Here is a 17,828-nt window from a genome sequence, read left to right as displayed (position 1 = left end):
ATTTCTTGATCCCTCAAACCATCCCACAAGCTTGCCAATATGTAGCACTTCCTTGTGTTCTTAACAACAACCCACGTCTAAGTCCTCAAATCCTCATCCAGTCTTCTGCCTCATTCATGAATACCATCATATCATGAACCTCCAGAAATCCAAAATACAAGCAGATAGCCACTGGAAGACAATTGGTATTCAGTGTCCATTAGCAAACACAAAAGCTCTCAATATCTATTACATCTTAGGGAGATAGGTGGTTTGTAGTAGTTGCAAAACCTCTTATTTCAAAGATTTCTCTTTTTCCCATACTTAGCTCAATGTATAAGTGAAAAATAAACCCAAAAGTGGTTTAGCAAGCTTTAATTGACAAGGTCAATTAAGGACTTAATGAGAACATACTCACAATACCTTTGGGACTACCGTTGCCTGCTCTGAAACAGCAGCGACCTATAGCATCCTTTCTGAATCATTCTGAAAGGATGAATTGGTCAAAGTAGCATAGTATCTGTCAGTGCTCTGAACCAACTCTACAGATAGATAACTTTAAAAGAAATTGAGTGGATTTATGTGAAGAGATTATATAATGACAGTTTAGACCATCCCCTTCACTACATTTCACTGGAATGGTACCCAAACAAATGAACAATTTCAGAAAAAACTGTATTCAGTGTTTTCCAAATCAGTGTTCTCAAAACAAAAGTATAATTTAAAAGAATCTATGCAAATTTCACAATAAAGTAAATCAAAGTACTCTATTTAAAATTGTACTTTTTTACACTTACCAAGTTTTTTTTACTTAAAGCGCCCAAACAAAATCCATAACTTTACCTTACAGTTCATGAAATTCTGACGGATATTTTCAAGCCGTTGGGTTGAATCAAGCAAAAGGGATCTTACAAATCTTGACGGTGAAAGGTTGTTAGGAAATCTCAGCACTGTTATCATGTATCCATCCGAGACAATGAGGTAGGGTAATCTTGAGTGTGAAGCAACAGAGAATCTCTGTCTCAAAAGGTCACTTTCAGAAGCTGAAGAACCAAGAGACTGACTAGAGTCTTGACACAAAGAGTGCTGCTGTCTAGCAAGTAAAATAAAGATACATCAGAAAAATGGGAAGGAACTATCATATGCAATAATCATGAATGGAAAAGAGTAAAAATAACTTATGAACATTATATAGCACCTACACAAAAAGCTAGGTAATAAAATTACGATAAGGAAATTTAATGCCAAATAGGAAATAACAATATGATTTATGTATTTCCTAACAAAATAATATGAGTATACTTTAAATTCTTTTTAATTCACAGAGCTGCAGCTGCAGAAAAATACTGACATCTTGCATAAATCCAAGGTGCTCATCCTGCAAAACTTTAGAACTTCCTTAAATTTATGCATTCCAAGTAGAGCTACTGGCATGATAATGTATGAGAAATGCTTCCAAGATGAAATCCTAATTAATTTCTAATAAAGTCATGTATGAAAAAAGACACCCAGTGTCAGAATCTTAATATTTCAGAATCAGCTCAGTCATTTAACAGAAATATTTTAAATCAAAACACAAAGGTTCAAAACCATTTCTTACAATGAAAAGACTCCTTACAGAGTTCCAAAAAGCATGTGTCCCGCACATGTGTTCTAATATTAACGCCATAATATTTTGAAATAATGTGTTCAATAATTGATTTGTTTCCACTTCCTTACAGTCCAAAAGTTAGCAGATTATGTGAAATCTAGAGGAGCTGCATATATTACATAAATGTAATTAGGATATATTAATACATTTCAATATCTGATTTTTCAATCTGCTGGTGTAAGAAGGTGTTATGATGCTTTCTTGTAAGTATATAAAAGTTGTCCACTTTTGTACACCGACTGTTGCAATAATCCTTGATACTTTTAAAAGATTATAAAAGATGCTATTTCTTTAATATTAGTCTGTTTTATGCTATGCATGACTCTGTTTGCTTATCATCCGTGTAAGTATTGATTCTAACTTAAGAAAATAACCGGCAAAAAAAAGTTTGTTAGTTTCACTGTGATTCATAAATACAATATGCAATGAACACACTACCTAAAGAAGACTAGATATAGTCTAGATATTTCTAGATTATATTTAAGATATTTCTAAGGTATAATGAAACTAACCGTTTTAGAAATACCATACATATACAAACACCAGGAAAGAGTCGAATGTTTTACGGGGTAATATATTTATACATTATCTGGCTTTAGTCAGGCAGTTCTAATAGGGCCTTTAAAAATAGTATAGTAATGTTTAAATTATGCTGTTTCTTCTAGGTATTTAGGTTGCATTATTTTTTGTAACTTACAATTTAAGTTAAAAAAAAAAAAAAAAAAAAAAAGAAGTGTTATCAGATCTCCTTTATTTATTCCCCCCACCCTAACCCCCAACACTACAGTTTCAAAATTTGGACCTGGAATAACCAAAATGTATTTCAACACCTAACTATTTTTTGTCTATGCAAATATCTTATTTAAAAGATTTGATACAGAAATTCGATATGAATTCCTGTAAGTAAAATTAAACGATCAATAGGAAAAACTCACTGGATTGATATTAATCTATACTTTTAGCATTTCTATAAAGTTGATTTCTTCCTACAGTAAAAAATATTTTTAATTATCATTAATTTCATAAACACTTAAATGTGTAACAGCCCCAAAAGTCACTTAAATAACGTATACTTACATTGCCACAATGCCAATTTTTCATCAGGACAAACCCATTATAAGAAATAGAAGAGAACTATGAATGAGAAACAGATATTGAGAAGAAAGACACAAGGAAAGCAACAGACTGAATTTGAAAGATGAGTTTACTTAAAATTGTAAAAAATACGTTAGAAAGTAAGATACGATCATATGACAAAGACATATAAACATTTTCAAACTCTTTTACCTGCATGTTATTAGGGGATGAAGTGGAATAAACTGTGCTGGTCCAAATTCAACAGAGCAGCCTGAAGTGATCAAGGTCAGCAATTCACCCATACAAGTCAATAAAATCAAAGATCCACGTTTCAACATGCAAGCCAAGAAAAGGCTGTCGGGAGTCCAACTCATGTCACCAACCCAGTAAGACCTAAATAGGGCAGGGAAAATATTTATCTCTTTTTGTCAAATCACTGTAACAAAAGTCAGAATAATTTCTGGGACAAAGAAAAAAAGAAAAACGCAACAACAGGAGAAACAGTATCAGTTACTGACCTGATAAACTTGGACGGGACCACTTTATTCTTACTACTGGAACCTTTAAGGCTACCCGAAACAGTTACAAAATTCAGTGTGTTTAGAAACAAAATCTGAGTTGCCTAATGAGAAAAAAGAGCAATTGAAAAGTTTATATCAGTATATGATTATTGTTTAAAAAAAAAAAAAAAGCTTTCTATTAGCAATTCATGAATCAAATTTGATGTACTAGAAGCATTATATGAAAGTGACATTACAACTTGGCATCACTATTTAGAGCATTAGTTAATTTTTACATGTATTTCTAAATTTGAAAGATAATTAAATCTTATTAGATGTGTTTTCTCTCTCTATGTCTCTCTCTCTCTGTGCCTTTTTTGTTGTTTGTTTTCTAATACCCCAGAAATAATCTAAGATCACTCTTATCTGGTCTTATTGATGAATAAGCATTCAGGCTTTGAAGCACTGCATCATCTCCTCTAGGTATATTACATAGGCTGGTCAATATTTCCTGGCATCAGTAGCACTACAGTCTACAAAAAGATTTGGCCTGAGATTTGGCCTCCTTGAGTTGTTAGAAGGAATGCCTTTACAAAGTGGGACCATAATCTCTTTCCCATCTTCAACTCAGGCCTGACTGAGAATCATCTAAAACCTTTGCAGATACAACGATGCACTGCCTGAATTTAGTTTCTTTTTTATTGTACTTCTGGAATATCATAGATGAAAGAGTAGGTGGCGTGGAGTTCTTAACTGAATAACAGCATTCAAAGAATTACAAGTTAGGACAGAACTTCTTGGCTGTGGATATTGATACGAACGTAATCCAGTGCCTTGCTGAAATCACTTTTAAAACAATGCAGCAGATCACTTTATCGGACGTCATTCCAACTGAACTATTAGCTTAAGTGATATACTGTCTATCATTCATACCTTTGGATCATTTTGATTAACGGCTACTGCAAGTAAAAGTCCATCTCTTGCAAATGCAGTTAGCAAAGCTCCTCTTGACTTTACAGAGGCACACTGAGGAACCAGATTAGCAAGAGAACAAGTCTGCTGTACCCAGTGAATCTGGTATGGCAAAGAACTAAATATCAAAAAAGGACAACAAATGCAGAAGGTTATTCAGCAGTACTGAATGGAATATAATTCACACATCAGAAAAAACCCAAGCAAAACAGAGGCACACAAAATGTTAAAAAAACAAAACAAAACAAAACACATTGTCTTCAACAACATTATAGATGAAAGATATTTGGGATTTACAAGAGTCCAAAAACGGTATCTAAGTGATGAGAATTATTTTTATGAGGCAAAAATTTGGGCTGTACATATAGAACGTCCCAATAAACGTAGATGCAGGTTATAGAACTAGAACATTCATATTCCAGCCAGGAGAGCTTCATCAGACAGTATAATGTCATCAAACACAGGATTATCCAGAATTTGAAAATGGAAATTAACTGTATAATGCTCTAAACAAAGATCTAAAAAGATTCAAAACATGACAGAAAACTCAAGAGTAAGATTGCACTTGACAGAACGCTAACTAACAGATAAAAAATAAAGATGAGGCGTTATGATGCAGAAATAAAACATAATTGTAACTAAAGATACTGAGTTACGGTTGGCATAAAAAAAACTGAGTGACTTAGTTAAGAAATATTGCTACAACTTCAGACTGCAAATGCTATAGTATATAAGGAGAAAACAGTCTTTCTCATGCACTTCTGTACTGGGACTACACTAGGACTATTACGCTCTCCTTGAATTTTTGTATTACCGGAAAGGTACTACCATGCTACTGACACTTGAGAGAAGAGCGGTACTGCTTAGTAAGGCAAGGAGGAAGTCATTCATAAGTTAATTTTTCTTGAAAGAGCATCAGTTGTATGATTTCAAATGCAGAGCATAGTCAAGTTATATCCACAGAGGATATGTTAAACACATAAAAGGTGTTTCTCACACAGGAAGAGGAATGGACTATATGTGTACTCAGAACTATTTTTCAATTGCATTTTTAAGTGGTTGTACCAGTATAACTCTATCAGTAAACGGTCCCATTCCAGTTACAAAAAAAAAAAAAAAAACACACCTACGCAGTCTAGGTGTAGGAGATGACAAAGGGAACAGAAAACAAATACAATATATGAATACTCGCAATAAAGAAGAGAAAGAGATACATGGACATTCAAAGCTGTACAGCATGTACTAGAACCATGAGAAAAATAAGAAAAGGAGAATCTATTCGTGCTATCCAAAAAAATCCCCTGACAGTGACAAATACATGTGTGTGCAGGCACAGCTATGTACAGATACCCACATATATATTATGATAAGTACACTCAGTTTTATTCAGGTGTAAGGTATTTTTTAGTAGTGAATTACGGAATACATATATAAATGCTGTTTCATTCACCACATTTAAATACTTGAGAAATACCATTTTGTCCATGTACAAATATATAATCTGATGCAAGCTCTTGAGGTACACATGCAAATATAGATAGCTGTTTGTAACCATTAGCTAACTCTATATTAATGTGAATACCATGTGTTGCTATGTAGCTTTGAAACTTGACTCTAAAGCACTTTATTACAAACTCTTCCTCTTCAGTTAATATAATTTCAAATACCTTTGAACTCACCTAACACATTTGAGGCTATTTTCATGCCACCGCAGAGCCAAAAAAGTGAGTACCATGCATTCTCCAGAGTAGAACACAAAAGTGCACAAACAGCAATCACCCAGTATCTGAGGAAAAAAAACAAACAGAACCAATCAAAACCCTGGTTACGCACACTTTCCTCTTTAATGACTTATCTATTTAGCTCGATAGCTATTACAATTCAGATCAAAAAAACGTAACATTGTCATTCAAAAATATAAATGCAGGCGAGAAGATTCTGGGCCATATGAACTTCGGCTGTTCTTATGCTGCCATTAAACATAATATGAACTGAACAATTAAGCCTATACACAACACCAAAAAGGCAGACATAACCCTTAGAACTAACTCTAGCTTCTGAGGTTCCAATTTACTTAAGAGATGAGACATATTGCTTTAGGGCTTGTACCTCATTTTGTATAAAAGCAGCATGCACTCCAGTTTCTTTTTCATCAGTGGAAGGCAACATGACTGATTCATCGGGAAAAATTTGTGTCCAACGCCCAGTCATTGAAGAATTTTTAGAACAGTATGTATTTCCATGTTCTGTGCTCTCCCAAAGAAAGACACATGCTGTAGGAGTAGTGAGTAGTACCTTTCTGCCATCTCCAGATACATACAAGTACAATTGCATCAAACACTCTGGAAAAAATAACAATGCGTCAGAATAATTTCTCCTTTCCTGTTGGATTTATTTTTTTTAAAAAGAAAGGAAATTTCTTTCTTCTCAGTCACAGCAAATCCAAGCTTCCACGTTAAAGATCTTACATTTCCAAACTTCATCACTGGTAGGAGACATTTTGCAGTGGTAATATAAAATTGGATCTCCATTTTTATGCATTTTATGAATTTTATGCAGGTCTTTCCTGAGATGGTCTTTCTTGAATTCTTGAAGTCTTTCATGAGAACTATGAATAAATGCGTAAGTGCTCTACTTATCTATTACCTTCAGCTCCTAAATGCACTACTGATCTTCACTGAAACGATGGAATTGCTGGTACAATATGTCACTTTGCAACATTAGTGAGATTATCCAATACAAGACAATATTTTATGCAGAGTTCACAAGTTCGTGCCTTTACAGTATTCTTTCCAAGTAGCATTTGTCATCAAAAAATACCTACAGAATAAACTTAAAATGAAGCATATAGGTCTTAAATCAAGCGTACATCTACTCTAAGCTGTATTACAAAACAAAAGCTTACTGTATTTAAAATTGAATTATTGTTCACAGGAACTTTGAGAATTCGAAAATGTATCATTTAAAGGACGAAACGGACATTTGTCACAGCTTAGCAAGCACATCAATCATACAAACGTAAAACAATAAAAGAACATAGCATTTATTTATTCAATAATGTTTAATAACAAAAGGGAAACCATTTTGGCTCTATTCAATTTTCAAAGAGACAAAGTGAAAAAAACCTACCTTGCGCTGCTGCAACTGCCTTCCTAGACTCTTCAATCGCTGGTACAATTTTCAAGAAGTCTTGATCTTTATTCCAAAGAAATAGTTCTCCTGTTGTAAGTATTCCTGCCAACCAAGCACCTGTATTCATCATTGGAGAGATGTTTAAAACTGTGTTATTGTGAAGTATTTAAAATCACTTCCCTTCATTTTAGTCACAGTTTTACAGCTGAGACTGAACTGGCAAATCCTTTGGATACTGTACTTCTCTAAATTGTTACAACTACAAACAAAATCATGGGAGTTCGTAACCTATGAGATACTAATACTTAACCATTTCTTGACGTTGTTAAGGCAACTACGTTTTTTAGCAACGACTGCAGCCGAGGGATTCTCTTCTTTGTCCTCCCTGATACCAGGTTTATTTCATTTATATCTTTCTCATCTAGAAGAAAAATAGCCTCTTTTTCCTGTGGAAAGAAAAAGAAGAACATCTCATTTTTCAAAATGCTATTTTCTATATTTCCCTGCAAAACAATGTATGGACAAAAAATGTTAGACTGACGGGGAAAAATAATCCAAAAAAGAGAAGTTATTCCTGCAATTACCATATTATTACTACATTTATTCTTTTGCACACTCACTTTACAGTACAACATCATATCTAGTATCAGCTTACACCGATGGAGAATTCGGTCCACAAGTTTTAAACTAGTAGGCCACACTTGCAGTCACTAGTAAGAAGTTCTTCAAAGTATCTCAGCTGAACTAGCTGCCAACTAATGCCAGATTAGACCCTAGTTATCTCTTCCTTAGTTATTGGATTCGGTGAGATTTTTGCCACCAATTTCAAGGGAAGAAGGACTGGGCCTTTAATGGTTACCTATTTAAACTCAAATCATACATTAAAGGAGAAGAAAAAAATCTAGTCTCATGTTACTAAAAGCATATAAGAAAGCATGTCTTTCAACGGATGCAGCAGAGAATGGGAAAATGATTTTTGTTCACAGTTTCCAAAGATGTACTTTAAAAAAGGCTTATGAAAAACGGGGCTTCCAAAATCACAACCAACTCAAGTAAAGTTGAGAAAACTCTGGAAAATAAACAAACATGTTTTGGAAAAACAAACAAACAAAACAAAACACACCTTTCTGTATCTGAACAATTTTGAATCTCTGGGTTAAAGTCAAAAACATTGTAAAATTAGCCGTTTATCTCAATGCGGTACTTTGAAACTATCTCTTGACGCTGTCCCCTTTCACCCCATAAAAATATAAGTGCCAAGCAACTGTTATATAATGAAAACATACCTATTCTTTGCAGATTTAAATAAAAGTTCACTCATCTCACCTGTCCAATCCAGGAGATGCGAGGCCATGGTTTTCTTTGTTTGATACATGTAGAGATGAGAACATCTAGCTTAATCTCCATTCGTATTAAAGCCCTAGGTAACCCTAATAAAGAAAATCAAATGGTCCCTTTTCAACACACCTATAAAGAATTGGAAAAAAAATGTTATTATTATTTTGGGAGAGGATAGAGGGTAGGAAACAGGACAAACGCTCTTAACCACAGCAGCTTTCTGCTGCACACAAAGAGAACGGACTTTTATCTTTATTTCCAAACTAAATTTGGATAGCTACTAACATTCACATAGCCCATAGAACATTTGCAGTTCAGCCATGCAGGTGACATGCTTGTTAAAGTAACAGAAGAGAAAGTTCACTCAAGCTATCTCTCAGCGCCCCATCTCCAACCCCTAGCTGCCTTACTTCCTCTGCTCTAAAAGGCTATTTTCTTCATGTCGTATGCAAGAACGGGCACCAGCACTTTTAAAGGGTGCAGCATATTGGAGGGTATCTGCTCTTATAACTAACATTTTAACACGTACGTAATTTTTATTAGCTCACAAACAGCACACTTTCCAGTTGACTAAAGCTATTCAATCAATATGGTTAACCAAATATTGACAAAATATTATTAACTAAATTTTTAAACACCACTTCAATATTTAAATACCAAGCAACATTCCTAGATGTCAGGAATCCATAAAGTAATTCATGTATACCACAACTGCCATGCTAATGTGCCAAACTCACTTAAAATTGGTGATGCTATGGTTCATCGAAGACTTTTGCAATGTATCTGATGAACTGAAATAACAGACTATTTTGCGTGGGGAATCTCAATTTCATCTTAATATTCTAGGGATATTAGCATCACAAAACCATGAGTCATTATGCTCTTCTAGCAATGGCAACTCAGTTTTTTCCCTCCTCCTGGAAGAATGTTACAGTTCATTGTTTCAGCATTTGAAAGGGGGTCTTTACAGAGCTAAACACCAAGATGATTTTAGACTCTGAGCTCAAGTTCTCGAACCAGCGCCTCCAGAAAACAAAAGCATGCAGAATGCTAGTTTTGTTGTGCTCTCTTTCTAGCAGTAGTTAACAACACAGAGTACATTTTTCACTTAGGTTTTTCACTTAGGTTGGTCAGAACATGAGGTACCATTGAAAGTGAGGATAGTGGCAGTGTCGGAGGCCTTACAAGACACCTGTTGACGCACAGTTCCTGACAGCACACTGCATACCGTGTTAAGTGACAGCCCTTCCATCAGCCCAGCTTCCATACAATCCCTGAAATGCTTTCCTGATGCATAATTTACCAAAACAGGTTTGTTGGCACATGTTGAATGAGCTGATATCACCACTACCTTTCTAGACTTCATACATAGGAACTTGAACTTCAAGTCACACGCTAACCCCCACGTACCAAAAGGGTAATATTTTTAGTAACCTTTTGGAACAAAAAGAATAAACAGTGCTCACGGAGGAAAAACATACATGCACCTGAGAAAACAAGGCAAGTAAAAGAGGAGAAGATGGAAGGCTGGTGAGATACGGGGGCTGGCAACACTCGTGTAACGAAGGAACAGGTCAGGGAGCAGAAAAAGAACTGAGAAAATTCCATGCTCAGGAGTCACCTCACGCCCGGGGTGACACCCCACGGCACACCACACTGCTGCGGCGGTCTGGCCCCGGCTGCTAGGCTGCTGCCTCCCCTTTCCAGCAGTTTTTTGCACCCTGCTGTTCACGGGGGCACACAGCCCTCGCGAAATAAAGCAGAACAAGGGCGAGCCGCTCCCCCGCTGCGTGGCAGGTAAGGGGGGGGACAGGCCGCCGCCGCTCCTCTGGGCGCCACCACACGACTCCCAACCACTTTCGCCGCAGTCAGGGCAGGGGCAGCCTCTCAGGCATTAATCCCCGGCCTTCGGGGCGCAGACAAAGGGAGACCGTGTGTGCCCTCCTCGCTGCCCGGCCCCGCCTCACCACAGGCGGCAAAGGCGGGGCGCCGGACGGCCGGCGCATTACCCGGGAGCACCAACCCCAGCACCCACCCCGCGGCCCCCGGCACCGCCCGGGCCGCACTCACCCCGCTGCCAACGGCTGCCGAGTCAACGGCCGCGGGCGGGGCGGGCCGAGGGGAGCGGAGCGCGCAGGCGCGGGGCGGGGCGGGGCGCCCGCCCGTCGTCGGCGTCGCCGTGGCGGCGCTTCCGTGCCGGCACCGGAGCGGCCCGCGGCTGTTCTCGCCGCCTCTCCTGCCCGGGCTCAGTCCACGGTTTCCCTCTGCCCCTTGACTTCCGAGCGCGCCGCTTCGGAAAGCAGGGCAGACGGTTTCCGGCCTTTCGACCGCTGTCCCTCGGCCCAGGGGGGCGGGCAGGCGTCGCGTACCGGCTGGGCAACGCGTTGGCGACTGCTCCGCTGCGGGCTGCCGTAAGGGAGAATTTGTATCATCGTTCCTGCTCGGGGAGGGCGGGAGAGAGCCAGCGAGAGACGCCGCTGCGGCAGACCGTTAGCTCTCCTGGGCACGGAAAAACGCCCCGGCTTAAGAACCCGCCAGAGCGGAACAGAGCGCTGCTGGGAGATGTATTATTATCTGGCCGCTCACAGCACAGAGCGAACTGACTCCCGGTAGGTGACACATCCGCAACAGAAAGCGCCTGGAGCGGGTTAAGCGGCTGCAGTCACCTGCCGCAGCCCTCGGCTGTCCTAGGCCGTCTGTCAGGTGCGAGGCCCGCAGCGAGCGCCTCGCCCGCCGCCCGGCCTCTTGCAGCCACACAGGACGGGCGCAGAAAGCAAAGCAGGGTTATATAAAATAGGTACGCAGTAGGCTATATTCATATAGCTACATATCATTGGCAAAGCCAATGCTACATATCAGTTAGAGGGATTTAGGTGAAATACCGAAGGTAGTTAGCAGGCAGTCGCTTTGTGCTTCAGCGCCTTGGAGAAATACATTTCATTCCCTTAAAACTGCTATGCCCTCAAACCAGCTCTTGTTCCTCGAACCCCTTTAGACTAGTCCAGGTTAGTTTCTACCTTCCCTTAAGCACAATCTGTTGATAGAGAACGAGTAACATTGTTATAGATTACTTTAGTCCGATTGTTTTTTTTTGATTAATCACCTAATTAATAGTTTTGTTAAGCTATTCACTTGAGAAGTAGTTCACGTTGGTCAGGTGCTTCCCTGCAGATGTCTGTTTCATCTATGGCATTAATCCACCCACCCCTTTCCTGTGAGCTCAGATTTCCACATCCCTCCAAATGTAAATAGGGAAAGAGAAGCCATGCTTTCTCCAAATTAGACAAGCAAGTACTATGAAGGTATTTACACTGAAATTAACTGCAATAATCTGAAAATACCAAAGATAACTCTTTATAAACTCTGACATGCTCTACAGATAAAACTCAACTTTCCTAGACACATGCATGAAGATTTGAACCTCAGGTCTGTGACTTGTACTTGTTCCCAGTCTTTGGTCATTTCTCCAGATCTGAACACGGAAATCTATATATCTAGCTTACAGAACATGGCTCAACACAGCATACTCTTGTGCAAATATTAAAATATGAGTCAAAGAGATCAGGCAAAACTCGGGACATCACTTGTCTAGGGTTTGAACAGACCTACGATAACAAAATAGGATTAATATACATGACACCCTTGGTGTGAAATACAGCTACCACCAGAAAATGTATCATTTAAGGACAATATACTTTATATGGAAAGACATAAATGCTTTCCCAAGACATAAAGTAATTACCCTAGTTAAATACTTCATGAGGAAATTTAAACACTGACAAAGAGAAAAGTCAATATTAAGATTTCAGCTTTATTTTGATCTAACAGGAAAGGTAAAAAAAATTCATTCTAATTTACATATTACTTTACTGGGCACATGCTCTCCCTGAAAAACCTAAGAATATATTTGGCAGTTTATGGGGACAGAAATTTCATGGCTGTTTTTAAAGAAAACTTGAGGGCATAGTAACCAGATTAGGAAGTACAGGCTATAAGGACGTAACTTGCATGCAAATAAATACCTTAATTCACAACTCTTTTCTCTGTTTTGGAACAGCTGTGATAAGTAACTATACTCAAGTCTCCTGGTAAAAGATTACTTTAATCTACTTTGTATGTATAAACAAAGATATTTACTTCTTCCTCCCACGAAAAATATCTCCAAACTCTTTGATGGTTTACTTACATGGAAAAGTTAAGTTACTGGAGGAAGACTAGAGACCAGCATAAGCTGGTAATTTCTTGTGCATGATAGAGAGTTTATGTTACTGAATACGTATACAATACATGGCAACAAAATAGAGACAAAATGTCTTTACATTTATTTGTAGGATGAGATTTTAAGCACTAGGAAGCATGTGGATAGAATAACGTCTAGGTTTTGCTCATTTCAAGGAATATACACAAGTTGGTGCTTGTGTGCATGAAACAGAAGTAGACAGAAGTCGCTTCTTTTTTTGTCTTCTTTAGCTCATTGTAACAAATACACTATGTTTATTAAAATGGAAAAGGGAAAACAGTTTGATGGACTTGTAACATTGTTCTTTCACTTGCAATACAAATTATATTGCTAGTTTCTGTAATTTCACTCCAGTTTTTGTATTTATAGGGGCAGCTTACACTGAAATCATTGTTTCATAACTATTACTTCTCTTCATTATTGAAAGATTTGCCAATAAGCTCATGCAGAGGTAGAGTTATGATTCTATCACTACTCCCTGATATGACCAGCATGCCCTTTTAACATTTTCTTGGCTCCTGCGGTTCTCATTTCTTGTTTTCATATTTGTAAAACAGCTATAAAGTAGATTTTACATCTTACCTTTCTCCCCTGCTTTATGTTAAGTAAAGAAAAAGAAAAAAAGTATTTTCCAAATAATTTTAATCCTCAAGGGAGAGATCATACAATGTATTTTATTTCAACAGTATAAAAAAGTTTTCTAAATGTTAAAAATTTGGTAGTAGCAAAAGTAACTCAATTTGTCACATTTACATTCTACAATTTGTAGATACCTTTAGATTAGCAGGAATACAGGCCACACAATCAATAATTGCAGCAGGAGATAAAACTTGCTCAGAATTTCCTTCCGAGTATTTGTTCTTCCAGAGATTCAGTGCAGACACCTGAACGTCTATTTTACAGTTCATTTTATAAGGGCTAACGGTTCTTTTATTATCTTAGTCAATCAGTGAAGACGTTCTAATTTAGCCTGTAGTGATTTAAAGTTCCCAACAGTTGTCTGCACCATTAGCGTTGGGCTCATAGACTGAAGTTCAACCAGGTAGCAACTAACAGCATCCAAACAAACATTTGTGAATCGTCGCCTGTAAATGAAAAATAGAATAATAAGAACCGCCTTTTTTTCCTGTATATTAGAATGCATCTGAAAATAGAAATGAGCAAGCCTTGACTTTTAATGAAATAAAGTATCAGCAACACATCTGTCAGCTACTTTAATATTTAACTGTTTATTAAAAAATTAGATTTTTTTTTTAAAATCTACTGCTTGCGACTGAGACATAATAGGAAAACTAAATGAATCATTATTATTCATCTAATATTTAATATAAGTGATAATTAAAGCAAGATAGAGCAATAGTGAAGAAGTGAATTATTTAGTTGGCAAATTACCTAATATTAGACATCACTGACTTAAGTTCTAATAAGTTAAAGCTCCCCTTTGTTCAAATATTTACATCAGCTAGCCATAAAAGACCAAAAAATGAAAACAGATTGATGTAAATGGTATATTTGAATAGGGATTTTCTTTTTGTGTTTATTCTCAATAGAATCACAGAAACGTAGGGCCAGAAGAGATATGAGGACACTACCTAGTTCTGCTCCCTGTTTCTGAGACAGCATAGCTCTGAATGAACTTTGTACAGCCTATTTCGCAAAAATCCGAACACCTGAGATTCCATAACGTGCAGGCAACTTGTCCAAGTATTTAGCTATTCCTATAGCTAGAAACTTTTTCTAATACCAAACCTCAGTTGCTTCTTTTTGCAGATTAAGCTGAATTTTAGTCCTGGAGAGCAATTCACCACTAACCTTCTAACAACAGTTTGGGAAGATCTATATCCACATTTAGTCTTCTTTCTTCTAGAATACCCAGTGCTTCTGCCTGTCTCCACGAAACGTTTTTTTTTAAATGTCTGATTCTCACTTTTTCCCCTAGATTCCCTCAAAGTTGTCTCTACTACTCCTTAAAGTATGTCACCAACAATAGTCAAAATACTCCACTCAGTTCCTCGTCAATCTTCAGTGGAGAAAGTTATCGTTAATGTCTTATACTGTTCCTGATAATATAACTCAAGGCAATAGAAAAGGATATCTGAAAAGTTTTACAAAACATGAACTAGCTATATATTACATTTAGCCTACCTAAGACTGAAGTGGCTTATAGGGAGAACTCATTGACTGTTTCATGCTTACCTCAAGACTAAGCTTCAAGACAACTGATTTTTACTGCTTACAGTGGGACCTCTTACTCAAAATGAAACACCGGGGTTGAGAAAAATATCTAAGTTTCTACCAACTGGTGTTAGAATGAGAAGTCTCAATAGTCACTACTTGGAAAGAAATTTTAAATTCACCCAAAAGAAAAAAAGAAAAACTTGGGGGGTTGCTGAAGTGCACTGCTTTAGAATACTTTTATATATTTTTCAGTATGCTTAGGATATAGTTACCTCTCAAAGTGAAGTACTCTGCTCGGATCATGTACGTATCCTGATAATAATACATGAATACACTCTAAAAGGTGTAAAGGCTTTTTCATTCTGTTCCAATATGGGTCCTAAAAAAAAGAGGTTCCAACATATTAAGGAGACGCGTATTAAGGAGAGAATTCAGAAATATATACGGCATTGACAGTCGCATGCAAATTGCATGCTGTGGTAATTACTTGTTTATTTTAACAAAAATTTAATAGAAGTGGGAATTATATCTTAATATATATTATTACCTAAGTTTTTAAGTACTAAAAGATACATGAATTTAGCTCAGTTTTCCATTGCCTAACAGTCTCTGAAGTAACACTCTGAAGTTCTGAATACCCCATAAGGGTTATGGATGGAAGAAAAAAGTCAATTCTCTATTTTATTCAGTGTTCTACCACCAAAAAGTTAAAAACATGAATTCTTATTCTTCATGCCAATTGTTATCAATAGATAGGAGAAGACGCAGCAATTTAACAATTTTTATCATAAATAGGAAAAAAATAAAAATAATACATTCAAGATTTGCTGTTCCTTCTGACGCATAACAATTTCTACATAATCCTAACTGCAATGAAAGGGGAGGAATCAGCTTTAGGTGAAGTAATAGGATCACCAACATTTAAAACAATTTCCACATATTTTAGGATTGAAGTGAATAAAAGCAACAGAAAAAGAAGCAGCATTAACACTCTGAGTGAAAAGAAAAAAGAAAAAAAATTCAGCGAAAGCTATGAAGCTGATACTTTGACATTTCACATTGTTCATTATTTTAAGTTTCCTGCAAAAGTAAGACTTTGATGGTAGTGGCAAATAAAATTTTACTTCATAGCTATTTTCCTTACCCGTGCTTTAAACAACTGGTCATATACTTCAAGCAGCCTTGGCAATGGCACTCCAATTTCCTGCATGGTATATGTTACAAATCCTACATCCCAGTTCAAAGTGCAAACCTGCTGCTCTAGAAACTGCACTATAAAATCTGGAGGAAAAAAGAAAAAGGGATATAACAGAGAGAGGCATCTGACTGATTTGCTAGCCCCAACTTCTATTTGGGTCTTCAACACAGTTGGCACCCTTCACTTTTGAAGATGTTTCACAGTTTTCAGGTAACAGTTACCCCCGATCTGTGGAGGGAAAAGGGTGTGTAAAACGTAGCTACCTCCAAAGATGCTCCTAAGTTATTAGCAATGTATGAGAGAGAGTACTCAGACTGAGGAACTCAGCACTTCTACTACACCACTGTGTTGATAAGAAAAGTTCATTACCCGCTTCTGTTTCAGCGGTCAGAAAGGAACTATTATCTCATTTGCCAGACTAGCCCTCTCTTTATCTGCAACACCAGTGTGTATTTATCAAGTTAATGTCAAGTGTAACAGTACTTTGGTATTTTAAAAGGACATTTAAAACTGTAAAAGGACTTTCCCCATGTTTTTGTATAGTAACAAGTTAACAGAATGTTTGAGCATCTCAGAAAATGGAAAGAAGCTCCAGAAGGATCCAGAGATATTCTGCTTTATCTACTGCAGACAGCAGTAGATAATTCAGTAGGCAGACAGCAGATGAAGGTGGTTGCCCAAAATCTTTTGCCCAAAATCTTATTATATGTAGGCAAAAGTATGCATTTTTACTTTGTACTTTGATACACACACACACACACTACTGCTTTCTAACCTGTAGTCTGCACAGCTGTCCAAAAGCAACTGTTGCTGCCTTCTAAGCTTCATTTACTTGCTTTAAAGAAGCTTACTTGTTTTACAGAAAAACTGTAAATTCTAGATAAATCCCTAGAAAAATTCTAGGAAAAACTGCACCTGTAAAAACCATAATTGTTTTGTAAACTTTTTTTTTTTTCCTGTAACTTCCGTGTCTTCACTGCCTTGTCAAAGTCATACAATAATGAGCAAGTATCACAATGCTTTTTGTTCTTAATTTCTTGGACAAAAAGGAAAAGCAATACCCAGCTCGTTTCAGGAATAACCTTATCACTACTGATGATGCTTGAAATAATTTGTTGCTCCAGCTACAGTGAAAAATTTAACATACAACTAAAGTAATTATGTATCACAAGCACTGGAGGAAATAAAATTATCAATATTCTTTCCTTTTAGAAGATAAGAGAGAGAAACACGTCTTAGGTTGGATCCTTTTTAAAGGGGCTAGAAAGCCAAGATCCATTCATGTATTGCACATATTTATTCAGTGCTGTACAGTGCTAAACCACTTGCCTAAAGGAAAATAACGTGGTGTGCCAGCATATATCTTTCCAAGCAAAACCATCTTTAGACTAAGTGCTTGCATTCTGTCAGCAGGGCTCAGAGACACACTGTCACTTAACTCTGAAAGAGAAAAGAAATCATTAAGTAGAGAGGACTTCAGCAAAAAACACAGTTATACACAATTACACACTGTGGTATTTACCTTTATCGCTAGCACCTTAAGAAAATCTTACGCTATTCTGT

General features: G+C 37.1%; 2 protein-coding genes across 2 annotated transcripts in view; both read right to left on the bottom strand.

Moving 5' to 3' along the window:
- The window catches only part of CPLANE1 (ciliogenesis and planar polarity effector complex subunit 1), a 58,002-nt gene extending 47,263 nt beyond the window's left edge, over positions 1 to 10,739 (bottom strand). Inside the window, exons 1-10 of the mRNA XM_068928056.1 lie at positions 10,720 to 10,739; positions 8,638 to 8,741; positions 7,622 to 7,757; positions 7,309 to 7,428; positions 6,289 to 6,521; positions 5,859 to 5,965; positions 4,141 to 4,297; positions 3,226 to 3,329; positions 2,918 to 3,100; positions 823 to 1,072 (exon numbers count right to left, since the gene is read on the bottom strand). Coding sequence (XP_068784157.1) covers positions 823 to 1,072; positions 2,918 to 3,100; positions 3,226 to 3,329; positions 4,141 to 4,297; positions 5,859 to 5,965; positions 6,289 to 6,521; positions 7,309 to 7,428; positions 7,622 to 7,757; positions 8,638 to 8,718 — 1,371 coding nt within the window. The 5' untranslated portion in view covers positions 8,719 to 8,741; positions 10,720 to 10,739. The remainder of the gene's footprint in view (positions 1 to 822; positions 1,073 to 2,917; positions 3,101 to 3,225; positions 3,330 to 4,140; positions 4,298 to 5,858; positions 5,966 to 6,288; positions 6,522 to 7,308; positions 7,429 to 7,621; positions 7,758 to 8,637; positions 8,742 to 10,719) is intronic.
- A 2,775-nt stretch (positions 10,740 to 13,514) lies between these two features.
- The window catches only part of LOC104147825 (nuclear pore complex protein Nup155), a 36,205-nt gene continuing 31,891 nt past the window's right edge, over positions 13,515 to 17,828 (bottom strand). Inside the window, exons 32-35 of the mRNA XM_068929070.1 lie at positions 17,595 to 17,705; positions 16,212 to 16,348; positions 15,340 to 15,446; positions 13,515 to 13,974 (exon numbers count right to left, since the gene is read on the bottom strand). Coding sequence (XP_068785171.1) covers positions 13,836 to 13,974; positions 15,340 to 15,446; positions 16,212 to 16,348; positions 17,595 to 17,705 — 494 coding nt within the window. The 3' untranslated portion in view covers positions 13,515 to 13,835. The remainder of the gene's footprint in view (positions 13,975 to 15,339; positions 15,447 to 16,211; positions 16,349 to 17,594; positions 17,706 to 17,828) is intronic.

The sequence above is a fragment of the Struthio camelus genome, chromosome Z (assembly GCF_040807025.1).
Source record: "Struthio camelus isolate bStrCam1 chromosome Z, bStrCam1.hap1, whole genome shotgun sequence".
In the NCBI taxonomy this organism is placed as follows: Eukaryota; Metazoa; Chordata; class Aves; order Struthioniformes; family Struthionidae; genus Struthio; species Struthio camelus.
This window is presented reverse-complemented; position numbering and strand designations above follow the sequence as displayed.